Below are 26,653 nucleotides of genomic sequence, written 5' to 3' on the forward strand. Positions count from 1 at the left end.
ATTTCGTTTCCATTGTCTGCTGATAATGATGAGGGCTGCGATTACAATATGGTATACTAAGTACCGTGTGTGCGTGTGTTGTATCTGTGGGAGTAGTAGAAGTAGAAGTGTTTCTGGTGTGTTTGGTAGGCGCACTCCTGTGCAGTGGCTTGTTAGTGTTATGACTTGGCACCAGAAGTGTCGGAGTGAAGGGCAATGCCACCATATGTGTATCATGGTTCCTCTATCCTCTGTGCATCTCCAGCACATTTCTGAGGTATCCGGGAAGCTATGTTTGAGTCTTGTGGGTACCAGGTACCATCTGTACAGTATCTTGCGGGACAGCTCCATGTGTGTCGTAGAGAGTGTCATTCGTTTATTGGCACAGTAGATGGTTTGCCATTGTGCTGCAGTCAGCTGATGTCCTATGTCCTTTTCCCACGCTTTTATGAAGGAGGGTGGTTTGGTCATTGTTTGCGTGTGTTCTGAGGCGTATATTGTGGAGATGAGTTTCGTTGTGGGTTTTGTCTTCGTGCATATTTTGATTATTGTTGTCCAATGTGCGTTTGGTGGCTGTAATATTTGTGGTGTTGGTTGGGCAAGTACCCATGATCTCAATTGTCTGTAAGAGAAGGTTGCAGTATCGGACAGTTGGAACTCTGTCCGGAGGTTTGGTAGTGATTTTAAGGTTATTGCCTTACATTACTTGGGAGATAGTGTTCACGCCGTGTTTTTTCCAAAGTTTATAGTTAAAATCTGGTATTAATATTTGGAAAGCGTCTAATGGAAGTGCTGGAGAAAGCGTTGCTGTTGCCCCCTTTTTTCTTCCGGTATGTGTCCCAAATCGAAAGGGTCAATGCAGTCGTAGGTAGTAGTTCAGAGGCTTTTGGTCTGTGGGTTTTTGGTAGCCATGCCAGGAGTGGGATTGATGGCCCCTGTGCATGGTTTTTCTCTATTTTGGCCCAAGATGTGAGTTCTTGTTGGTGCGAAATTGTCACCATAGGGTTTATGTGGGCGGCTTTGTAATATCCTGCGATGTCGGGGAGTCCCAGTCTGCCTCGGGCGGGTGGTCTGTACAGAGTTGTCTTAGCGACCCTTGGTTTTTTGTAGTCCCAGACATAGTTGTTTAAGATATTCTGCAGCTCTAGCAGATATTGTTTCAAGAGTTTGATTGGCAGGGTTCGGAACAAATATTGGATTTTCGGCAGAATTACCATTTTCACCGATGCTATACGGCCCGTCCATGATATATATTTGCCTTTCCAGCTTTGCAGAATATTTTGGATTTCTGCTTGTAGCTTAATGTAGTTTGCTTTATATAGTGCATTTGCCTTAGGAGTAAAGTTGACCCCTGGGAACTTGATGTGATCCTTTCTCCAGTCATAAGTAAAGTTCATTTTTAGGGTTGTCAGGTCTGTGTGTGGGATGTTTATTCCTAGTGCTAGGGTTTTAGTGATATTTAGTTTGTAATAGGAACATTTACTGTATTGGGAGAGGATCTTGTGAAAATTTGGCAGTGACACGTGCGGTTGTTCAAGGGTTAAAAGGATGTCATCTGCAAATAGGGACATTTTGTATTCCCGTCCTTTCACCTTGATACCATGTATGGCTGGGTGTTCGCGTATGAGGTGGGTGAGGGGTTCCAGCGCTAGAATGTAAAGCAATGGGAAGAGAGGGGAACAGCCCTGTCTAGAGCCATTAGAGATGGTGAATGGTTTCTATATAAATCCCTCGTTTACTACCCGGGCTGTTGGTGACGAGTACAGTGCTTTTACTAATGATAAGAACTGGTCTGGGAAGTCGAATTTCTGTAGAACTGCTAGTAAGAAGGGCCAGTGTAGCCTATCAAAGGCCTTTTCTGCGTCCAGTGACAACAAGACCCCAGGGGCTTTTTTATTTTGCATCTCGTATAGTAGGTTTAAGGTTTTTCTCGTGCCATCTGCTCCCTGTCGTCCCCCTACGAACCCCACCTGATCGCTTCCTATTATTGTGGGGATTATGTGTGTTAGCCTGTTAGAGAAAATGTTTGCCAATATTTTTACATCTTTGTTCAACAGGGAGATAGGCCTCAGGTTCTGGCATTTGTTCGGTGGTTTTCCCGGTTTGGGAAGGGTGGCGACATGTGCCATAAGCATCTCAGTCGGTAGTGTCCCTGTCTGTAGTGCGTGGTGGAAAACTCTTTGCAGATAGGGGGCTATGTTAGGGGCAAAATGTTTATAGTATAGGTTAGTCAGTCCGTCCGGGCCTGGTGACTTCCCTTTCGGGAGGGAGTGAATGGTATCTATTATTTAATCTTTTGTTATGGGATTTTTGAGGGCTGTTCGTTGTTCGTTCGTAAGTGTGGGTAGTCGGACAGAGGTGAGAAAGTAGTCTATCTCTCGTACCTCGGGCTGGTGAAGTGTCGGGTCTGTGTTGAGGTTATAAAGAGAGTGATAATAGTCTGCCATTTTGTCATTGATGTCTTGTGGGTTGTGGTGTTTCTCTCCCGTGTTGGTGAGTAGGAACGGGATTTTGGAGTTTGCCTGTTTCTGCCTAAGTACGTTAGCTAAGTGTTTTCCTGCTCTGTTGCCTTGAGTGTAGGAGTTCAATTTCAATTTCGTGAGGATATAGGCCGTCTTTTCGAGCGCCCTGGTATTAAGTTGTTTAGTGATATCTTTGATGGATTCTGCATATGTATCTGATGGGTTCAGGAGGTGTGCTGTTGTGTTGTCTCTCAGTCTCCTGAGTAGGTCTATATATGATTTGTTACGCTGGCGGTGGAGATATGAGGCTCGGCTGATCAACTTATGAGCCCCTTATGACCGTTTTATGGGCTTGCCAGACAGAGTATTGAGGTTTCCGGGTTGTCGTTCAGCTGAAAGTAATTTCCTAAGTTTTCCGCCAGTTTTGCTGTGTATGATTCGTCGTACAATAGCGTGTCGTTGAGGCGCCACGGTGGTTTCCCTCTGTGTTGATATTGGTTGTGCATAAATAAAGTCACTGGTGCGTGATCAGACCACACTATGCTTCCAATGGTACATTCTTCCACCTGTGGGAGCAGTGTGCCCGATATAAGCATATGGTCAATTCTGGAATAGGTTATGTGTGTCTGTGATAAGAACGTATATTCTCTTCCAGAGGGGTGTGCTGTTCTCCATATATCATAAAGGCCGTATTCTTGTGTGAGCTTTACCAGTGCTTTGTTTGCACTTTTCAGTTTAATATGTCTGGTGGAGTCGCCGGGTGTTGTCGAGTCTATACGTGAATCCATGGTATGGTTGAGGTCTCCACATATAATCATGTGGGTCGTCGCCCCCGTCGGTATTTTGCTAAGAACTTTGTGCAGAAAGTTGTGCTGTTGGTCGTTTGGGCTGTAGAGGCATACTAATGTGATTGGGTTATTGTTGATTATACATTGCAGGATCATATATCTGCCTTGGCTGTCTTTCTTGACCCGAAGTGTTTCTACTGTTAGGGAGTTGTGTAAGAGAATAGAGATTCCTTCGGATTTCGATGTGTGTGTTGCATGATATTGTAATGGATAGTCTCTTGCAGCAAACGTGGGAATACGGTTTGTGACAAAGTGAGTTTCTTGCACACAGACTATATCTGCTTTGATTCGCTTTAGGTCTTCAAAGAGTAATCGCTTTTTATGTGGGGTGTTTAGGTCTTTGGTATTGTGTGAATAGATAATAATGGTGTTGGTAGCGTGTGTGGTGCGTTATGTTGGTGGTGGCGGTGTTCCGTCGGTATGGGTAGGACCGATCTGCAGGTGTCGTCTATCAGCCGGAGGGGGTGTGTGGGTCTGGGGGGGGGTAAGCAGGGGTGGGTAGGGGATATTTACAGGTGACCTGTAGGTCTGGCACTTTAGTCGTACCGTGGGGGTTTGGAATTAGACTTCCAAGTGAGTGGCTAATTGGGCTCCAATAGGAATGATTGTTTGAAGCTGAAACCGTTAGCGTAAACAAGAACATAAACATTTGTAACATTTTTAAACATAGATCAGTACTTTTTCGATTTTAGGAGGCATGCAAGTAATATCTAAACATACATATATTGTTCTGTCGATTTAAATTATACTGTCATAACATCACACATTGTGCGTGTAGACGTTTCCTGACCACGTTGTGGTTGCAGGTTATGTGATGGCTCGCTGTGGTGTGTTGTCCATGCCTTTGTGTGGATTTGCTTAGCCATGTTCTCCAGGGTTTTTAATACTCCTGTTGGTGGTGTGGTACCTCCAGGGTAATCCTGACAGGGTGGTATAAGTGCATGGACTTTGCGTGTAGGGGGCCATATGTGTAGATGCCATACTCTGCTGCCTTGGGGTGACGGTTACCCTGGCGGGTGGTGCTGGCAGGGTAGTCCTGGTGTATGTAGGAGCCCGCCCTCATCAACCCTTTCCATCGTGAACTGTGCAGTAGTGGTATATGGCAGTGTCATGAGCGAGCCCAGGTACCCGTATATTTTATATTGACAGTTTGCACATGTACATACAGTACGCCCTGCTCTGTTATTCGTGTGTAAGGTAGCGTCCGAACATGTGTAATCATTTCGGTCATTTACCTCACCCCATGTATCTTAATCAAAGTAGGGTATTGTGGATTTCGCCTAGTGGGTGCGTGAAAGGAGGGCTTCATACATAAGTAGTGAGACGGCTGGTGTCATCATGTGGCAAAGGTGTTGTGCACAAGTTTTTGACCACCGAACATTATCCACAGAAGGAGTGTTCGCCTAAACATACAAATTTTGCCGGGGTGTGATATTTACGTTGTGTTAATAGCAGGAGTGCCTGCAATGTAACTAGCTGACGAATTTACAAACCGCAGCAGCCTAGGGGAAGGCTTCGTGAGGGCTTACATGTTTAAATGTAGGCGTTTGTCTTTTAGCACAGCATGTTATGTATAAGATATGTAAGATGCTGGCATTGTGCCTATGCCTCTCTTGTGCCCTGGGGTTGGTTCGACTCATGTATGGGTCAGATAATGTTACATTACATGGACAGTTATACAACAACAATATGCAGTTCGTTTATACTTGCAGTGATCGTTCCACAGATATTTATTTAGTCCGTAAGACCATGGATGAGTTGATTAGTCCATATTCGTGTTGCAGCTTGCTTTGGGGATTTAGATTGTGCCTCTGTGGCGAGATTATTACCGAGGCCCCAGCTAGCGAGCATTATCTTTCCTTCCTCCGGAGTCGATATCTGCACGGTTTTCCCGTTCTTGGTGAGTATGATCTTTGCAGGGAACCCCCACCTGTATCTTATGCCGTGGGTGCGCAGCTCCGTGGTGATGTGGAGGAATTCCCGTCTGCGCCTGAGGGTAGCCGCTGAAATGTCCGCCATAATGCGTACTGCAGGGTAATCCTCGTGGGGGTCAGCCCTGCTGCGGTGCGTCTGGAGGATCAGTTCTTTTATGTGATAATAATGGGCCCTTAGTAGGACGTCACGGGGTATGGAGTCAGGTAAGTGTTTTGGTTTTGCTATCCGGTGGACTCTGTCGACGAGAAGCATATATGTTGGGATGTCCGGGGCATAGGCGCGGAGTAGGTCTTGTACATAGACTGGCAGGTCTTCCGGAAGGACGGTCTCCGGTACCCCCCGCAGTCTCAGATTATTTCGCCGAGCTCTGTCTTCCTGATCCGCTACTCGGGCTTCCATGTGTTCCATTTGACATTGCAGGGCCTTTAGTTGTTGAGACAAGTCCCCTTGCACAGATGATAGTTCTTAATAGTGTTGCTCCACTGAGGTGGTCCTTGCAGAAAGGTCCATCACCTCTCTCATAATCTTTTCCACGGTTGTTTGCCATGTGCTTATTAATTTCGTTGCCATGCCCATGGATTTTTCAAAATATCCTTTTGTGAGGTATTCTGCAGGCTGAGGTGTTTCTTGTTCTGTGTGTGGCATCGTGGTGTCGTCCGCGCCATCTTGTCCAGCCGCCCATGCGGTCTCATTTGCAGGCTGTGATTTTTGGCCGAAGAAGCTCATTTTTTCTTCTTTAGTAGCAGATTTCTTCGTTTTAGAGTTGGCCATCGTGTCGGTAAGTGTCTGATCGGTTTCAGAGATGTTTGAAGTGAGTTATAGGGAGCCCATGTGCCGGAGCGAGTTTACTGAGCGGCCGTCTCGTTCGGCGGTTAGCCACGCCCCCCCACGTCTGTATTTCTTATGTGATCAGAGGTGTCATAACGTGAGAATTTGAACACGTTTCCATTAAATGGAAGTTATGAAGGTGATGTGTGTTTGAGTCCAGCCTCTTGGTCTAAACCAGCTGATTCCAGAATTGTAACGTTCCACAAACTGTATGGATTACTGAGGCTTGACATATCTGCATTATTGTTCATTCCCAGGAGATGCAAATTGTGTACAAATCAGACCATCTAACAAATGTCTTTTTTTTAGTTGTGAGGCAAAATTCAGAAGGAGGAAGGCCATTTTCTTGCTGCGCTGCAAACTGTAGGCGACGTAAATAACCCTGTGCAGTTATAAATATCTTGGCTAGGGAAGCAGTAAAGCCCTGGAGCCTGGATTCGCTATATTTGCCAGCCAGAGATTCACAGCACTTCTAAGATCCGGACTGTCAGGTTGATGCTGTGCCTTCTCCTCTAGGCAGATCTTAAGTGCCGATCATTATGTCCACATGATTGAACCTATCTTATTAAATTCCTGCTCTGCTGACTAAGCACGAGTCAGTGCATCTCTTCCACCGGTGTGTCCAAGTGTATGATTTAAGCTGTCGCTGTCATCCTTGTGTCTCCAGCCACAGAGGAAAGGATGTTGTGTTTCAGTCCATTATTTAGTGGGGTTAAAGTTTTCCGATGGATGAGATTTAGAGATAGATGAATGTAGTTACAAAGAAAAAAAACATGTCCGTCCCTGCCTATATTATGTCACCTGTCTGCAATGGTGTGATATTACAACCGTGACTCCTGTCCTTAAAATGACACTATACTCACAAAATCAACTTTAGCTTGATGTATCAGTTTGTTTTTTTATATAGATCATGCCTCTTAAGTTTTATTTCTTAATTCTCTGCCATTTGGGAGTTAAATCACGTTTGCTTCTGTGTATGCAGTCCTAGCCACACCTCCCCTGGCTGTGACTGACACAGCCTGCATGGAAACAAAATGGTTTCATTTTCAATCAGATATAACTTACTTTCAAAGTTTTTATCTCCTGCTCTTTAATTTGAACTTGAATTGCACACAGGAGGCTCCTGCGGGGTCTATCAAGCTATTAACAGAAGAGGAGATAAGAATAAATTCTAAATTAAACAGAATTTGCAATACAGGAAGTGTGAACATTAGATGACACTTTACAGGAAGTGTTTAGGAAGGCTGTGACTGCATGGTCATAATCTATACACCAAAACTGCTTCATTAAGCTAAAATTGTTTTGGTGACTATAGTCTCCCTTTAATCTAGTCACTGACTTTTTGTTATTTCATGATAGAGCAGGACAAGCTCAGGTATACAAGATATATAAATATGCCTGAAGATGAGGTCTTAAAAAAATCTAACGTTAACTTTAATCCTGTAGTATCCCGGGAGCGCAACACGCACCAACACTCAATTTGCTAAAATTTTGCTAGCCCTGGGCATGTCACCTAACCTGACCAAAAAAAAAAAAAAATGTGCTTACCAAACACATCTCAAAAACACCCTACTAATCCCCTACAATGATGTCAAAACAAATGTCACAGCTACAGTTACATGCTCGAACGTTGAAAATATGCTGAGATGTCAGCTGTCGTTTATCTGTACAACCAAGCACGGAAAAATAAAGAATTAAAAAAAATATATATATATTTTTTTTTTTCTTAATATACAAATTTATCATAGATTCTATAATATGTGGTTATGTTTTGTTAATGAAAAGATTTGTGGTGTTTACTTGACATTATTAATAAAGAGTTATAGCTCCTCTTCACTCACCATTATACTTGCAGTGAGAGACCCTTCATACAATATAGCTGAGGGATACAATCTGACAGATACATAACCGGGATTGTAACCGTAGTTCTTTCTGTGACTTGCCATCCATTAAAGGGTTACTGTAAGTACTGTAACCACTTCAGCTTGCTTGTTATAGTGTGATGAGTTGGCCTGTGTAGTGTTTCTTTTTGCTCCCATTCCCTGTGTATCTGTGCTTATCCGAAAATGTTAGGGGAAACAAATATTTATCTTGTCAAAATGCTGATGACATTACTGTGTTCATTATCCTTCAGGAAGCGGAGGACACACTGCGCCAGATGCAGAGCAAGCTAAGGGAAGAGGAGGACCGGCTGCAGAAGACCGGAAGTGAGTATAATAGAGCATAATAGACCCCCACGGGCTTTGACACAACGATTAGGACTTTCAGGAAGGCCCCACAATCATCTACTGAGGAGAAGGAAAACGTCTATTTCTAGTGTTTGTCATTGTTTATGCAATCATAGCATCCTTTTATGGAGATGGGAAAAGTCCAAGAGAACTTTGAATGCCATTTGAGACCATTGATAATTTTTAGGGATACTGTAGTTGCCAAAACACCTTTAGCCTAATGAAGCAGTTTTGGGGTACATATCATGCCCATGCAGACTCACTGCTCAATTATCTGCCATTTAGGAGTTAACCACACCTCCCCTGGCTGTGACAATCTGCCTACATGAAAAAAATTGATTCATTTTCAATCAGATTTAACTTACTTTAGAAGAATTTTCTCCTGCTCTGTAAATGGAACTTTAATTACACATAGGAGGCTCATGCAAGGTGTTGCAAGCTATTAGCAGAGCAGGAGATATGAAATTCTAAATTAAACAGAATGTGCAATAAAGGAAGTGTAAGCATTAGATCTCTCTTTACAGGATGTGTTTAGGAAGACTGTCTAAGTCACAAGTAGGGAGGTGTGACTAGGGCTGCATAAACAAAATGATTTAACTCCTAACTAGCAGAGACACTTCAGGGGCATGATCTATACACCAAAAATGCTTCATTAAGCTAAAGTGGTTTTGCGGACTATAGTGTCACTTTTAATTCTGTCTCCTTCCAAACACATTAACCTACTAGAAAAGATGTAGAATCCTAGAAGAGAGGAATTAATATCCATAAGCCCATATTATTACTAGTGGTATATACTAATTGAATGTACTTATCTAATTATAATAATAATTGCCATGGGGGGGGAGCGTAGCTTGCGCCTGAACCAGGGCAGACACCATCTACCACGGCTCTGCTGGAAATCGCCCCCAAAAGCCTGATTTTGGAAACTAACTCGCTCACCTGCACGGGGAACCGCCGGAACGCAAACAGACCGGCCCCCGGTAACGACATATGCAGTTTTTCCACGCTCCCGAAGCACCACGGAAGAAACGCAGGTCTGGGGCCTACCACGCCACCCCAGACCTTGATTTGGCTGCAGTGCTCAGTGGTTTCACCCAGACAGAACCTGCCTCCACAATGGGATGGCAGTCCCAGAAGCTGCTACCTGGAGCACGAGACATTGGGGCTCTGTTCCAGCGACTGCCCCAACCTAAAATGGAGCCGCCCAGGAGCAGCATGGCCATGGAAGCTCCCCTGGGCCCTTCACAGGCTAAAACTGCCATGCGGCCCGAGCTGCCGAACATGGAGCAAACCACACTGGCTCTCCCAGACAGGTCGGCTTCCATTACCAAACAAGATTTTCAAAACCTGGTGGTGGAAATTAAAAACCTATTGGCAGCTAATGTAGCTATAATAAAGGCCGACATGCAGGTCGTCATTGACCGAGTGAGAGCTGCAAAGTAGGATATTATGGATCTCAAACAGGGTATGATCACTGTGCAGGACGCCTTACAAACCTTACAAAACATGCAACAGTCTCTTGTACCTCATTACACCGCACTAGATGACCGATCTAGACAAAATCATCTGAACATTAGAGGCATACCTGACACAGTAACTCAGAGGAGCTCCCTCTTTACATGAGGTGCTTGGTGGCCTCCATCCTACCACCTACGCCCGCTAAAAAATTCACCATGGACTGGATCTACTGTCTCTCAAAGTCCAACAGGGCCCCGGCCTCGGCGGTACAAGATGTCATAGTACGCTGCTCACTCTCCCAAGATAAACAACTAATTTGGTCAGTGCTACAAGGAAAGACACCTTATATCTTTGAAGGCTCAAGCCTCACCTTCCATCAGGACCTCACAAGTCCACCCTACAATGGCGGCAATCCCTCCACCCACTAACAAGTAAACTGAGAATAGCTGGAATCGAGTACCGGTGGATGTCTCCCAGGCTCCTAGTGGTCACCCATGAAGGGAAAGTTCACAAGATATCGCTTGCTGAATCTCCAACCCTCCTCACAGCTTTGGGTCTCCCTACTCCTACGATTGCCAATGACGGGTGACCAAGCGCTCACGTCTGGGACCCTTCCCAAGTTGTGCCATTTTTCCATAGTGCCGGCTCTAGCTCACAACCGGGAACTTGAATTCCTTATGGGGTGTATACCTGTTTGCAGATTATTTTGTTCTTTAGTTAGTCTTTATTGTTTCCATGTTAAGTTAATTTTATTATTTAGACGACCTCCTTCGAGGTACTACCATTCCCTGATCTCTAGCTCCTGGTATTCAGGCGCTATCCAGTAGGTGTCTAGCTCCACACCTACCCACTCTCCCCCTCTTCCCCCCCTCTCCAACCTTGGTTAGGGGGACCACTAATAGATGCGACAGCCTTGGTTAGGGGGACCACTAATAGATGGCCTGTTTATTAACCCTTACAAGATGCAATCCTTGCTATCACTCACAACGAAATCCTAGGTCACCATCGTACCATCCTTTCATTCAGCCTGTCCTCAATAAGCCCCTCCTGAATAACCATATTGATGTTTGGTATCTCTAGATATATGCATGTTCTTTTCCTACCTGATCTCTATTGTATTCAGTTATGTTTGAATCAAAAAAAATGTGCAGTATATCTATCGGGCCATTCGTCCAACACCGTATGTTTTCTTTAATGCACGCTGTTGCTGTTATGTCGATATAGCTTGTTGGTTGTTTTTTATTCAATGCGCAACAAAAATAAAGAATTAAAATAAAATATAAAAAATAATTGCCATAGTCTTAGCATTTCTATCCATTTGGAAAATGTAAATGTGCGTAGCACATGCGGTCTGTCTTAACCAAATCAGCAGTGGTTAAATAGCTGTTCTCCCTCTAATGTTTCTCCTTCAGGGACTAGAACCTGCATCCCTGGTTTAGAACAGACTCTGCATTTGGTGTATGATTCAAATAAGCTATCCCACATGCCACATTACTCAGAGGTATAGGGTAACAGACCCAAAATTGTTGACTCAATGGTTTTATGCAGCGAGCGCGCTGCACTAGATCATAAAGTGTGCACCGGGCATGTCTGTTAGACAAACCTTTAATAACTTTTCCCTATACTGCCTGGTCACTGGACGTCCTGTAACTCTTTCTGTAACTTTGTTGCTTTCCTATAGATTGTAACCTTCTTTTCTGCCATTTCAGATAGTAATGAGGACACAGACAGCGAAATCCAGGAGGATGATGGGTCAGATGAAATGGAGGATGATGACAAGCGACCAATCAAAGCTCGAGTTGGCCGCGGTGTCATGATGCAAGGTAGTGGGAAAGTGGCAGTAAAAGGAAAATGGTGGCTGCTACGTTAATGGAATTGGTTCTCGTACCTGGAAGTGTCTTAGCGCTGCTCAGTTTCCCTTGATGTCTCCTCATCCACTGACTGCTTCAATAGTGGTTCCCCCTCCAGTACTACTTTTTATATTACTGGCATTTATAAAGCGCCAACATATTCCGCAGCGCTGTACAATTGGGAAAACACAAATACAATATAAACTGACCGATACAAAAGGGAGATGGCCCTGCCCGTGAGCTTACAGTCTAAAGGTAAAATAGGGAAATGAGACCAGAAGTAGCAGAGGAAGTTGAAGGTGATGGCAGAGAGAATTTATAGTGTGACTGCAGTAATTAATAACATGTGAAGGGAATCACCCTACCGTTCCCGCCCCCCACAATTTTTTTTTTTTTTTTTAAAGTGCATCTTCACCTGTGTGTCTTGTAACCCGCCACCCCCATTTGAATTTCTTACTTTCTTACCCTCTTTAGTTTTTCATATCCCCTCTTTTGAATGTATTATCCCTTTTGTGCTTTAGTTATTTTATTTCCTCTTTAGTGTGTCTTACAAACCCCCTTTGTATATCTCTTGCTTACCCCCAACCCCTTTCTGTGTCTCTTACCCCCAGCCCCTTTCTTTGTCTCTTTTTCCACCACAGTCCCTCTATGTGGCTTTCTCCCCTTAGTCCGTTTTGTATGTCCCTCCCATCCAGATCCCTTTGTGTGTCTTTCCTCCCAAGCCATGTAGGCAAAAATACATACATACTTACACAATCATAGAGGCACACAGGCATTGTTTTTCAGGCACTCAATCAAACAAATTTATGATGTCATTCATACCCCCGCCCCCTTCACACAGCCTGCGGCAGACACCAGTGTAAGAGACTACTCGTGCGGCAGTAAACTGGGCAGGCGGTAAGAGGCTGGGCTGTGCTGAAGAGAGGTGCTTGCGCTCGGCCACGCTTCATAAAGTAACCGGCTGGAGGGGAGCGCAGAGCGCTTCCCTCCTGCCGGACATTGCGCCACCTGGGCTGGTGCGCCTTATGGTAGCGCCGGCCTTGGGTGGGAGCATAGCATTCTCTTTCTTTACTTTAATTGCAATGTATTTTGTATCTTCCTAGGGAGAGAAGGACGGATTGTAGGTACTATGCACGGAGGTGAAAGCGAGGTAAGGAAAAAAAAAAAATTAAACTATTACCACAATAAATACACAGAAACACAATAACGATTCATTAATATGTGACTAAAGAAAAATAACACTAATTACATACAACTGTCACTTTTCGTAATCACACCGCATGTAATTTCAAATACAACATATTGAAATATTTAATAAAAAGAGAGGACACCGCTCCTGTTATGTCATAGGAAGATATTTATAATATCCATTAGTATACACGGCACAGTCTATCCATGCCCCTCAAGCGGATTTTGCTGTTCACTGAGTGTTCTAAGGACATTCGGTAAAAATAAGTAAAAAAAAACATTGGTTGTATATACTGCATTGTTGTACCTTTAAAAAAAAAAAAATTAAAAAAATATATAATTATTAAAAATACAAGGATACCTACAAACTACTTACCGTTGGTCCCTAGACCTTAAACTGTGTCTGTCCTGCTCTAGTAAAATGTCTTCCCAATTTTTAGCATGTTTATTTTCCTCTATAACTACCTCCGAACTCCTGTTACGGCATACATCTAAAGAATCCTACTCCTATTTTGGTCACTGTCACTTTAAAGTCTATCACTAGTAACACAGCATGGTAGATTTAAAAATGCCCGAAGTGAGTAGGATAGATGTAATATGTGAAAGGAAATCTTATGGCGTAAATATCTCTAGGTAAGTTTATATGTGTCATTCATTATTTTACAGCTGGAGGCTTTGTGTTTCATTGTTAACATGACGCTTGTTTGTTTTGTTTTTTAGTAGTTATTTTTAGGCATAATTGATAAGTGCAGGGCCAGTTTAGGGTTCTGGACTCTTACTGTTATTTTACCAACAGTCAGCATACTGTGTATAGGATTCTGCACTCCTCAGTCTGTTTTACTCAGTCTCTATTCATTTCTGCTCCCTTTTATTCTCTTTTTCCGTCTTACTTCTTGGCCTTTAGGCTCTTGTGGTGGGGGAGGGTCTTTCTCATTTTATTCTGCACATCCCATGTCTTCTTTTTATTTCCTTGCTTTCATTACGTGGAGGTGGGTCCCAGTCCTGCCATAGAACAAAACCCTGAGACCCTCAGCAGCCGGAATAAGGTAGGTATTTCCCCCTACAATGCCTTCCATTTCCTGTCCAGAGATTGGAGAGGTAGCTGCTCCTATTGTAACGATTAGGTTAATCACCGCCTCTCCAGTGGATGTTGGACAACAGTCTGTTCCCTTGTAGCACTGGCAGTTTTAAATCTCCTATCTGAGCACCACACCTATAACCTTCTGAAAGTCCTTACTCCTGGGAAAAACATTTGGTTACGACAGGTGACTACCTGCTTTTTTTATGCATTTCTTCTTTAGAAGATCTGTGTGTCCATGAAATGGTTTAACATTTGATTAGACTTCACATTTGCTTCTAGTATCATTAAAGTGTCTTACAAGGCCTTAAAAACAAACAAACCTGAAGCTCTTGGTTTTTATCCATAGGATGACTCCGATGACAGTGAGATGGATGTAGAGGATGAAGATGATGATGATGATGACGATGAAGATGATTATCGTGAAAACATCATGAGACCAAAGGATCACAGCACAGAGATGTCTCTTGGAAGGTCCAACAGACGATCGAGGAAAGCAGACACACTTGTGGATAGCGACAATGACTTCTAGGGAAGGTCCATCACACCCACATGCATTTCACGCGCGCCTGTTTTTTGTATTGAATGCTCGCTGGTAACTATTGATCTAGAGAATGCTCAGAGAATCGTAGACCAAGGATGAGATTTATCAACGTTTTGGTAAAAGAAATGTGGTTCAAGTTCTAACACTGGAGCAATCACCATGGATACCAAGAGAATCTGCAGAAACATTCAGTTGGTTTCCATTATATTTTCTCCACTGTCAGACTCTCTTGCCCACGTGGAAACACATTTTTATAAAAATCTCCCCAAGAGTATTACGAGCAGCGCTGTATTCGTGGTCTCTGGTTTCATTTTGAATGATCATCCATGGGAATGCCCCTAGCTTGTCTTTATCATTAAAATGTAAGTTCTTTCTTTAATTAGAAAAAACACTTATATTTCAGTGTAATGTATCCTATGCTTCCTTGTTTAATCCCATTGTATCCACTCCATGTGTTTGATTTATAATAAATAAATTATGAACCGCAATTATTAAATTAGTGGATCCAAAAAAAGTAAAATATAAACATAGAATGGGCTTAAAATAGTGTGGCCTTGATGGGAGCGGGGCTGGCACCCAAGATGGCTGGACTTCATAGTGACTCTTGCTGACTCAAATTTATCTTGTAAGCAATCTGTTTTCACCCTGCCACAGGACGACCAGCAACTACAGCAGACTACTCTTGCTGCCAGTAGTCACTTATTTTGAGGGATTTGAAGTGCCCGAGCACAGCGGATTCTCACCGCAACTGACCCCTGGAGTGACGGCCCTAATCATGAACCGCTCAAAGTCCTGTTAACCCCTCCCCTCCCACCCCCCCCATTCGACCGGCGGGGAAATACCGGTTCCCACTTAGTGTCAGCATGCAATCAGCCCGGTGTGAGGAGAATAGCAGTACCAAGCGACAAAAACTACAGGGCCTCATGCTCACAGCAAAGATGGCAGCCAAAAAGGAACATGGTATCAGGGCCTCACACAAGGACAGAATCGAGTGGGCCTTTGAACACCTCTGATCACAGCTCTTGGCCAAGCTTATTGAACAAACGCAGAACAAGCCGTTATGGTTGTCTCCTGACAGCCCACTGCAGCGCCTGCACCAAAGCCTACACTGAGGCCTGCACCCAAGCACAATGGCGAGAAGCAGCATAAGAAGTGAAGAGGGAGAACACAGAAAGCACCCCAACTCAGGAGATGCAACCCGCAGACACTTACCTGGACCCCAGTCCATATGAGGATATTGCCCCAAGCGCAGCTCACACCCTCGGGTAGTGTGTACCAAGCCGCCCACGAGCAGATCCCGAGTTTCTGTCCGGACCGTCAACAGCTGTCGGATGTGGGAGAATCCAGGATGGAACTGTACTGGGGACTGGAGCTGGTGGTGTAGCTATGCGGGGAAACAGCCTTTTAACACACTACCACGAAGGCTGCATTGGTTGGTGGGCATAGGTTTGAGAGCAGGATCGGGCTACTACTACCTTTAGGCCTCAGGTCTCAAGCTGGGCTGTGTAGTGTACCCTGAACCACCATCTACCCACCTTACACTTTTAAGTGTTGACCACAAGTCTGTTTGTTTAGCTCACATTTGTTTTTCCTCATAGATGGCACCAGTGGTAACCTAGCCTACAGTAGCTTAGCATGATTTATATAGCCACTTTTCTTTTCTTTATTAAAGGGACACTATAGTCACCAAAACAACTTTAGCTTAATGAAGCAGTTTTGGTGTATAGAACATGCCCCTGCAGCCTCACTGCTCAATCCTCTGCCATTTAGGAGTTTATTGTTTATCATTTAATGTTTATCCTTCCTTTATTGCAATTTCTGTTTAACTTAGATTTCCTTATCCCTTCTATGATAATGGCTTGCTAGACCCTGCAAGAGCCTCCTGTATTTGATTGAAGTTCAATTTACAGAGCAAGAGATACAATTGTTCAAGATAAATTACATCTGTTTGAAAGTGAAACCAGTTTATTATTTTTTTCATGCAGGCTCTGTCAATCATAGTCAGGGGAGGTGTGGCTAGGGCTGCATAAACAGAAACTAAATGGCAGTGAATTGAGCAGTAAAACTTGAGAGGCATGATCTATACCAGGGGTAGGCAACCTACGGCACTAGTGCCATGCACGGCACTCGAGGTGCCTTTGCACGGCACTCAAGGCTGCAAGAGCCAAAGAGGCTCTGGCCTGTCAGGAGTCCCAATGAAACTTCAGATATCTGCTAATACGAAAAGGTGGTGAAGGACAATCCTCCATTTATGCATTGCAGCACACAGAGCAAGTGATCTCAGATCACTTCCTCCCAGCACTTGTGAATGGGAATCCACACAGGAGTAGAGCAGCCCACAGCTTCCTGTTGTAGCTTCTGTCCTTGAGCTGTACCTGGCCAGCCTGGTCCCCACTAAAACCCAGGGAAGCCTCAGAGCTGCAGAATAACCCTCCCCTCATACAAATAATACAAACACACACACAGTCCGCACAAACACGACACCACCAACAATCCACATACATGCACACAACCCCACATGCAGCCTCTCACATGCAATACCCCAAACAGCCCCACACATACACACACTATCAAATACACAATGTGACATATCCATCCACACACAATTCCACAAGCAGCCCCCATACACAGCCCAAATTCATAGGTATTATACATGATACACTATTAATGGACATATACAATATAATAGCTCATATACGCACAAATACAACGATACAAAGCAAATGCAGTATAACATGCACACCTCAATTTAAAGAAATAGGACCGACACGCTACTGGACATTACAATCATATTTCGGCACAGTGCTGCTAAAAGGTTGCCTACCCCTGATCTATACACTAAAACTGCTTCATGAAGCTCGTTGTTTAGGTGACTATAGTGTCCTTTTTAATAATAAAAAAAAACCTGTGCTGTATCTTGTATGCCACACAAAGGATTTATACTCTCTGTCATTAATCTGCTTGCTGATTATATTGTGGCAAGGCAAGCTTGTTTGTTATATATGCACAACAAAAATAAATAAATAGTGTGGCCTTTAGAAGATGCGTTTCATTTTATGCAATGCACGGAATCATTTTTGTATAGCTATTTCTTGCTTTGACATCTGATTGTATGTTTTATGAGTTATTATTTTGATACATATTTACAAAAATAGTAATTCTACGGGAAGTAGCATGTGTTTAGTCACTCACTTTAAAATGGAGTCGATAGTGTTACCCCTAAGGTTTTTTTGTTTGTTTGTTTGTTTTTTATCGCATTGTTTCTGAGCTTTGCTGACTTCAGTTTTTATCGGACGGTTTACTTTTGTCTGATAATATGGCATTTTTTAAACCAGTATGCAAACTGGAGCTTGTACCTCAAAGGGCCACTTTATCAAAATAATTGCTTTTATAAAACACTGTTTTTGGTTAGAGTAACCCTTTCATATCCTGCTGTGTCCCCTGCTCCCTTGCTGGAGGGGTTAGGGATGTCATGGAGGTCTTTTGTGGCAGAAAAGGGAGGGTCAGTCTACCATTGACTGCGTGTCGCCAGCATGCGCAGAACTGATATTAACCAGCCTTGAATTCTGCAGGCTGAATGATGCCACCCGAGAAATGCTGCTGAAAGTAGAATTACCCTTCCGACAGCAAAAGGGTAAACATGCAGTCTCCAGGCACCATGACCACTTCCAGTAACTGAAGTGGTTATGGTACTTGGAGTAACCCTTTAATATCCTCGTTATAGTGTCTCAAACCATCTTTAGCAGAGGGTGTGGATTTCAGATTGAGGTTACTGAATCTAAAATTCAGATGTTAATTTGCTAATGATAACGTCACAGAGGTTCTAAAGACCAATTGTATCTAAACAATAAATGCTACATTTACCCAGGAAATAAGATTTTGACTCACGGTGTGGCTTTGTTTAGACACTTTTTTTTTTTATTTGTGGGTTTTTTACAAATGTAAAAAGGTTTAATTTATCTGTCCATTATTCCTAATGAAAGATTCATCTGTTATTTGTTGTTTTACGTGTCTGATATTGCAGGCCATGCGCTTACAACAGAGTGCATTCTGGGATGTTCTTCCTCCTCCAGCTTTACATATCTCACTGTTCTCCCCCACTTTCACTGTGATCGGAGTACAATGCAGGGGGATCCACCAGGAAACGTGATGTCAGATTTCAACTTTGCAGTGAGGGGCTTCGTTTCGAATAGTCTCTGATATCACCTTAGCTCCTGACTGACCAATATGGTTCCCCTGGAGACTAAAGGAAACAGACAATTAATTGTCAGGTTTTAAATGCTGCAAGACGGATAAACAAGGAGGTGTTTTTGTAGAAATACTGAATTAGTGAGTTGTGAAATCTCTTTTTGAAAAGATAATTTCATTGAATACGCTGTATTTGGCCTGAATTTGCCCAAATGGCAATATCTCACGTTCACAGAACTAAACTAAACTAATTAAGTCACCAATTTGTTTGATAAAATGTTAGCTTTGTTTCTTTTAACCTCCTCTCCATCCCCCTCCCCCATGCTGATCCATAAAAGGCACAGATTTAGCTCAGCATGTAGATCCCCACCTGATTAATGTCAGAGAACGGTTTGCGGACACTGCATTGGCCAGGCATATCGCACCATCCAGACCTATGGAGTTTTCTTGCAGGCTGGAAAAAAGGGAGCAGAGAAGATCATTGTACACATTTATTTTCAAAGATGAACGAAGCCGCTAAGCCAGCATTTTATCGTTTGACTAGTGAAGCATGAAGAAAAAAAGTCTGATGCAATGGTTATAACAAAACCAGAATAAGATGGGTAAAAGTAATTCTGGGAAATGCTTGTTTAACTCGAATGTTAGAGTGAATCACGACCCATCACTAACTGAGTGATGATCCATGTGGTTTGATATTTAGCGGATCACATGGTGAAGGTATCTGTTTGACAGAAAGTTACCCAGTGAATATAATGTTAGGTTCCGACACCTTGTGCTTTCCACTAGGTGAACCAGTATTCGTTGTACTTGGTACCAGCTGGTGAATGGCTACATTAAATCCTCACAGAGGGCTCTTAAAAGACTCGTGTGTCATGTATACAACTTCGTTCACTTAGATTTCCAGGAACGGTGGATATTAGTTTAAGGAAAAGATTTCAACCACAAATTAATCTTTATTAAATAGCGATGTATTCTGCTATCAGTCTTGTCGAGATTAGCAACGTATATTGTCTGATATTGCTGCTTGCCATCATCTCCCCAGGTGTAAAACACATGAATGGTTCTGAGTAAAGAACAGTAATATTATACAGCAATGCGCAATACGCTAGCGCTATTTAAATACCAGTAATAATAATTATGGTGCAATGATGTAAAAATAGAGCAAATGGCATGCCATTGGTTTCCATGGTGATTGCTTGACATTTAGTATTCCTCCTTATTAAAGCCACAACTGAGTTTACTGGTGGGATTCCTGTACGTGCAGGTAGGTGAACGCGGATCAGACAATGGAAACCTACCGGTAGATCCCTTAATATGGGAATCTGATTAGTTTCCCTAAGGCGATCAAGTCCGCAGAAAAGGAGTTAAAGATTAATAAAAACACAATATGTTGGTTTCCTATGAGCATTAGGTTCTCAACGTGGCGTATTTATTAAGTCTTCTCCGTTTGCCTCATTGATGGCTCACCTGAGGAGGAACACTTTGCAAGCTCCCAGCCACACTCATTCTATAGATTCGATTCTTTCCCTTTAAACAGCAGCTACCTACTTGAGAGTTTGCAGGCTGGTGTTAACTCTTAAAGCTCCGGCTAAGGCTTTGGCTCCACGTAGGCCAATGTTATTCCCTCGTAGGCTGCAGAGACAATAAACGGTCATTTAATAACATAGTAGCCCATAGATACTTTCTGATATGTTAGAATTGCTTACACATGATGAGCTGTGATCAAACAGCAGGTTTAGAACAAAATAGATATTTTAAAAGCCCTTAACATTATCGTGGAGAGTAACTTGAAAACTAATTACAGAGTGCTGGGAAAGGCATAAAAAAAAACCTAAATAAAACACTCGACATACATAAAGCTCGTCCACTTGCTGAACTGCTTTATGTGTTTGGAGTCTGTCATTTTCATGACAGTTTATAACGGTACCAATTTCACTAGAAACCTGCACTTTTATAATTGTGGCAGGTTTTGTTGTTCTTCCTTCTTAATGAGCGATTTTGAGAAGCACAGGAAAGCCACGTTCATGGCTCCAGCACAGAGGGTTCTCATTGGAAAGTCTCGGATTGGTGCCTGAACAGACTGAAAGTCTGTGCTGAGGAAAGAGGGGAGGGCTAGCAAAGGCGGCAAGCAACAGGCTCCCAAAGGAAACATGCAGATAAATAGTATCCCCAGCGGCGTACACACAATCCACGGGGCCCCAGTGTGAAACTGATCCGTGGGCCCCCCCCATTCCCGCCCCCTCAGCCCCCCCGACAGGCACACACAGACATAGATACATACAGACACATGCATACATACAGCCACATACAAACATACAGACATACATACAGACCAACACACACACACGCACACACAGGCACACACATACAAAGACAAATACATACAAACAAACAGACAGGCACACACACATGCATACAGACACACACAAACATGCATACATACATACAAAGACACATATATACAAAGACACAGACACACATACATACAAAGACACATACATACACACATATATACAGACAGACACACACACACGGCATACATACAAAGACACACACATACATAAGACACACATGCGTACAAAGACACATACATACACACATATATACAGACAGACACACACACACAGCATACATACAAAGACACACACATACATAAGACACATACATAAGACATGTCAAGCATGATAAAGACCTAGTCAGGTCGAAACATTGCAAATAAATCTGCCTGGAAACTTTCACAGTGAGTGCCTGAGATTTTTTCTTTTTATGCATACTTTGTGTGTTTTTTTGCTGACCCATGCTCAGTAGCACCCTGGATTGAAACATTGTGGCTGAGTGCGACCCTAGCTTTTTTCTAACGCATACATACAAAGACACACAAGACACACACACATACATACACACACACACACGACATATCTACAGACACACACAAGACATACATACAAAGACACACACATAAGACACACATACATACAAAGACAAATACACACACACAAACAAACACACACAAAATATTTTAGTCACCCTCCTGTTTCCTACCTTTTAGGTGCAGGACGGTGACTGGGGTCCAGTGGTGGCTCAGGCTGGTGGGTTTCCAGGCAGATTTATTTGCAACGTTTCGACCTGACTAGGTCTTTATCAAGCATGATAAAGACCTAGTCAGGTCGAAACGTTGCAAATAAATCTGCCTGGAAACTTTCACAGTGAGTGCCTGAGATTTTTTTATTTTTTTGTATGTGTGTGTGTCCTGTATGTATGTATGTGTGTCTTTGTACGTATCAGTGTCTTATGTATGTGTTTTTGTATGTATGTGTGTGTGTGTCTGTCTGTGTGTATATATATATATATATGTGTGTATGTGTGTCTTGTGTGTATGTCTTGTGTGTATGTGTCGTTGTATGTATGTTTGTGTGTGTGTTTTTGTATGTATGTTTGTGTGTGTATGTATGTGCCTGTGTCGGTCTGTGTGTCTGTATGTGTGTCTGTATGTGTGTGTGTCTGTCTGTCAAGGGGGGCCCATGGATCAGTTTCGCACCAGGGCCCTGTGGATTGTGTGTACGCCACTGCTCCCAGCGTGTGATGTAATCACAGGGGGCCCGGTCGCGCTGTTAAAGCGCCCAGCCCTTTATTTAGGGGTATAACTACAAACCTTTAAAAGGAGTGTTCCTGTAATTAAACAAAAACCTAGACATACTCTTTAATTCACGTAACCATGTATGACTGTGTTGTGAATTGCTCAATGTAGTTAAATTATAACAGATATGAAAACCTTTCTCAAGTCACAGCGTGGCTGTTTTAATCTAAAACTTGCCCTTTAGTTTGCATTTCACAACAATTCACTTTTTAATAAACCCATTTAGGATTGATTCACTAAATAATAGCGGTTTAGTAAAAATTCTCGATTTCAGCTCTTTTCCAGCTTGTCTGTTTTAGCCTAATTTTTGCATTTTATGATTCCGTTCACTGTTTAATGAATTAACGTTCACCTCTTTATGAAATGTGAATTCAGGGGATCATTTCGTCATGTAAAGAACTAGTAAATAATAAAATGTGTTTATTACCTAAACAGTAAATTGGGGGGCTTAAAACCCGAATTTGAGAATTTGTTCGTTGTCGGCCTTTTCTGACTAAATTTAGGTTTTTCTATTTGAAAATTAGCGGATAATATAGTAACACAGTAAGAGGACTACCCAGAGTATGTATGAACATTGTGTTATCTCGTCAATCAATACTCACTCGAGAAGCTTCAATCCTTTATTCACAGTCAGGGCTTCGGCGAGTGACTGAGCCCCACATGGTCCAATAGCTGTCCCCTGCAAACTAAATGAAACAGACAATAATCACCAATCATTGCAATCCTAGTCTTATCAATAAGATATTTAATTTACCCCAGATTCACATTGTGTCTGCTGCCTGTATATTGTCATTATATTAGTTATAAATGGGTTTTATCCTACGTAATTATTTACACAGTCCAAATTATCACTGGAATGTTTTATATTGTTTATGGCTCTATCAACCTACTCCCTCTTATTATATGGCTTCCATTCGGCATTCAGTATTACCAGCTGACGTAATTCAGATTATATATTAAACCAGTTGTAAACCTTTTTTCCCAGGTGCTCAGATGATCATGGCATTAGCTTGGCGACTCATTCATCATTTGGATAATGATCTCAGTGACCCATTCTTCAAGTGTAATGTAATAAATATTAACGTAAAACTATAGCGTCGGGAATAAAAAACATGTATTCCTAGTGCCAGTGTCTTATTATAACTACTTAGATTATCGGACCCCTCCCCATAAGTCATTAAACAAATTAGATTTACCCACATTTATTCTCCTGGTGCACCAGTCTCATTGCAGACTGCCCACCTCGGCTGGCTGAGATCATCAATCCTGATAATCTCAGTCAATGCAAACCTTCCCCATAGGGAGGAAGCATTGGGAGTCTAGTGTGCATGTAGGGCAATTCACCACATATCAACCAATCAGCATCTCCTCTTAGAGATGCATTGAGTCTACATGTGTTTGGCACGATGTTGAACGTTGGTCCTGCCCTTACCTATTATAATCTGGTATTTGTGCTCCTTATATTATTACTCTACCTTACTACTCAAAATAAATGTAAGTGATAATATACTCAATGATTGTAGCAGTGTAGCTAAAAATTCACACGTGTACATTTTAACAAAAGGGATAATAAGAATGAGCAATACTTACTTATTTGAGAACAATGTATTATGTATGTATGTATGTGTATATGAGAAGGCTGAGCCATAGGTGAAGCCTATAGTTGTGGTAAGGGTTAACCACCTATACATTTTTAGGCCGCCCCCTTCCACAGGGCAGAGACTGTCTAATTCAGCCTACCCGCCACACCCTTTATTAAGCCTTTCATCTTGGTAGGCCCTCTTAAACGGCCTACCCAAACGTTGGTTTTGGCACACCACAACCAACTTACATCACCGCTACTGTAGCTAGGCTTATTGTATTCGACCACAAATAAATCTAAATATATATTAAAAAATGTTTTGTCAATTAAACAATTGTGAGGGTTCCAACAAGGTATTAGATTTTTCTCTTGTATCGTTCATGGATTTCATATTTGCAATTTTTATTATCTCTATACACCACTTCTATTTTGTTTCTTATTATATCTTATTGATCTATGACCCTTGAATAACGTCCTTAGCCATTCTGTCCTAGTTAAAGGTTAAACAAGCTTGCGCTTGAAGAATAGCCCTGGCTATATTGTAATCAATACAGATACAGGCATTTTCTATGTCACCTAACGAATCATGATCATGAATATTCTTGTGGCTTTGTTCCTTTCGATATATTGTTGTGCCAGATTTATTTCTTCTAAGTGTTTCATCGATCTTTAACACCTTCGTGCAGAGGCTAATTCGGATCTCTCTCTGTCTTTAGTCTCGTGGGAGTACACTCCGCTACAGCTCAATGAGAGTTTTGTCTCAATTGAAGGTACATATAATTTACTGATACTTAAAGATCAATGTAGCATAGACTGTCACCTACGTGTGTCGTCTATTGTTTGTATCACAACGTAAATGGTGATTACATGCACGTTGGTTTGTGCGGAGGGAAAATGCATTAAATGGAGAAACTTAAATGCATGGACGGATGGATATATAGAGAGATATTTTGTCTTGTAAATTAAAATGTATTTATTGGAAATTATTACAATAGTGTTTTTGCATAATACAATTATTTTCAGAATTCTGTCTACATGTATTTTCTCTATAATGCATCCATATTTCAAGTTATATATGCAACCATACAATCATGGGCTTCTCTTCCTGGTAGTACTATTAGAATGTGAATTGACAGATATAAGAATTGCTAAAAGGAAGGCACAACAAGTAGAAACGGTGCGCGTGCAGACTCCAAGCTCTATGAACAGTTCAAATCACTGGTGTAGTCATGGTGCTTGCAGTAACCCTTTAAGCTACCCGACCTCACCTTTTAATATATAAAATCAATTATTCAATAAAGATCTCTACACTTTGTTGAACTATAATTATTTTAAAAAGCTATGTAGTAAAGATAACTAAATCATTTAAAATATATTTACTTTTTCTCAGCTTTCTTAAACAGCAAAATATAGAGTTTAAAAATAGCACCATAACGACTGTGAAATATAACCCCTCTCACCTCCCCACTAGATTTCTTGCTGAATTTAGAGCTCCGCATCTCTCCCACTTCCTAGACCTAGACCCCGGCTCTCCAGATGGTGGACTACAGCTCTCATAATGCTATTACAACCATAGGGCAGGCAAAGCATAAAGGGAGACGTCGGCCACAAAATCCAGAGTGCAAAAGGTTGCCTACCCCTGCTCTAGACTCATGCTTCTGTGGTCTTGATTGAATAGACCCACTTTTACACGTCTACCAGGCCTACCTCACTTATTTGAGAAAATCCATTTAAAAAGAACACTTACTAGAGAGCATGGAGTGTGGTGTTCTCTCGTAGAGCGCTGGAGAGTTCTGCCGTACCTTCATCTCCGAGAGAGTTCTCCTGCAAGCTAATAAGAATCAGAGGTCACAGAATAGTCATTATTAGTTACAAATTAGACAAGTGGAAAAAATCGGTTTCAAGTGATTTGCCTGCATAAAATGCTTTGAAACCCTCAAACGAATCGATGCCAAAATTTGGTTAGTTCATAAACTAACTGAATCACACTAATCAATATCCTTTTTAGGGTACAAATGAAAAGGATTTTAAGATTTGTTTAGTTTATGAAGGTACTGGGATTCTGAAGCAATTCATTTGACGATTACCAGGCAGTCTATTCGAATACATCACTTGAAATTAGATCTACGCACATCTAGTTACAATATGCAGAACTGGAGTTATACATTGGCTGCACATCAGTGGACAGCTCCTTCTGTTCTGGTATGGAGATGCATGCTAAACGCTATGTAAAATATTCAAAATAAAAAGGCCACCACTGGCTAGTGAAATATCATGAACTGTATTTATAAGCCTTTACTGCCTGAGCAGCTGTTAAGGCTCTGCAGCCTCAGTTTAATATGTTAGACATTTTCCTACACCGGGACCATGACGGTATTTGGAGGACTTTGAGGGCCTAGGCACTTAGTTCTGTAGAAGGTCCCATCGTTTCTTGACCTGCATGTACAGCTGTACCTCTCTGAATAACTGGGAACTTGCTGGATTTGACCCAAAGACTGGCTTGACATCTCACCACATTACTCTAGGTGGCAGATGACCACCATGCTCTCCTCCAGTTATTGTTATTCCTCACAGTTTTCAGCCTGTTCTGCTTTTTTTTCTTTTGTCTCAACACATACATTGTGAAGAGAGCTCAGAGTGAGCACATATAAGATTAATGGTAGGGAATACTCAACACCAAATCATGCATGTGTATCTAGAATTGCCTAAACTAGCCAGACTTACTCTAAACAAGTCAAGGATTGGTTTTCACGGAGGGCACCAGCCAGAGCGCGAGCCGATGCAGCCCTCAAGAAATTCCACTGGAGGCTGAAAGAGATATATAAATACACAGCTGAAACATTATGTG

The 26,653-nt window shown here is 42.3% G+C and overlaps 2 protein-coding genes across 3 annotated transcripts in view; one reads left to right on the forward strand and one right to left on the reverse strand.

Annotated features, from left to right (window-relative positions):
- CLUAP1 (clusterin associated protein 1) overlaps positions 1 to 15,212 on the forward strand; it is a 39,864-nt gene extending 24,652 nt beyond the window's left edge. The window contains exons 9-13 of one of the 2 annotated variants that reach the window (XM_063428981.1): positions 8,187 to 8,259; positions 11,448 to 11,561; positions 12,692 to 12,738; positions 13,766 to 13,822; positions 14,204 to 15,212. In XM_063428981.1, the coding sequence (XP_063285051.1) occupies positions 8,187 to 8,259; positions 11,448 to 11,561; positions 12,692 to 12,738; positions 13,766 to 13,822; positions 14,204 to 14,386 (474 nt within the window). In that variant the 3' untranslated portion in view covers positions 14,387 to 15,212. The remainder of the gene's footprint in view (positions 1 to 8,186; positions 8,260 to 11,447; positions 11,562 to 12,691; positions 12,739 to 13,765; positions 13,823 to 14,203) is intronic. The other variant, XM_063428983.1, reaches the window with a different exon arrangement.
- Positions 15,213 to 18,327: 3,115 nt separating this feature from the next.
- Positions 18,328 to 26,653, reverse strand: part of NLRC3 (NLR family CARD domain containing 3) — a 74,971-nt gene continuing 66,645 nt past the window's right edge. The window contains exons 15-20 of the mRNA XM_063428984.1: positions 26,530 to 26,613; positions 25,553 to 25,636; positions 22,826 to 22,909; positions 20,135 to 20,218; positions 18,957 to 19,040; positions 18,328 to 18,641 (exon numbers count right to left, since the gene is read on the reverse strand). Of these exons, the coding sequence (XP_063285054.1) occupies positions 18,551 to 18,641; positions 18,957 to 19,040; positions 20,135 to 20,218; positions 22,826 to 22,909; positions 25,553 to 25,636; positions 26,530 to 26,613 (511 nt within the window). The 3' untranslated portion in view covers positions 18,328 to 18,550. The remainder of the gene's footprint in view (positions 18,642 to 18,956; positions 19,041 to 20,134; positions 20,219 to 22,825; positions 22,910 to 25,552; positions 25,637 to 26,529; positions 26,614 to 26,653) is intronic.

The sequence above is a fragment of the Pelobates fuscus genome, chromosome 8 (genome assembly GCF_036172605.1).
Source record: "Pelobates fuscus isolate aPelFus1 chromosome 8, aPelFus1.pri, whole genome shotgun sequence".
In the NCBI taxonomy this organism is placed as follows: Eukaryota; Metazoa; Chordata; class Amphibia; order Anura; family Pelobatidae; genus Pelobates; species Pelobates fuscus.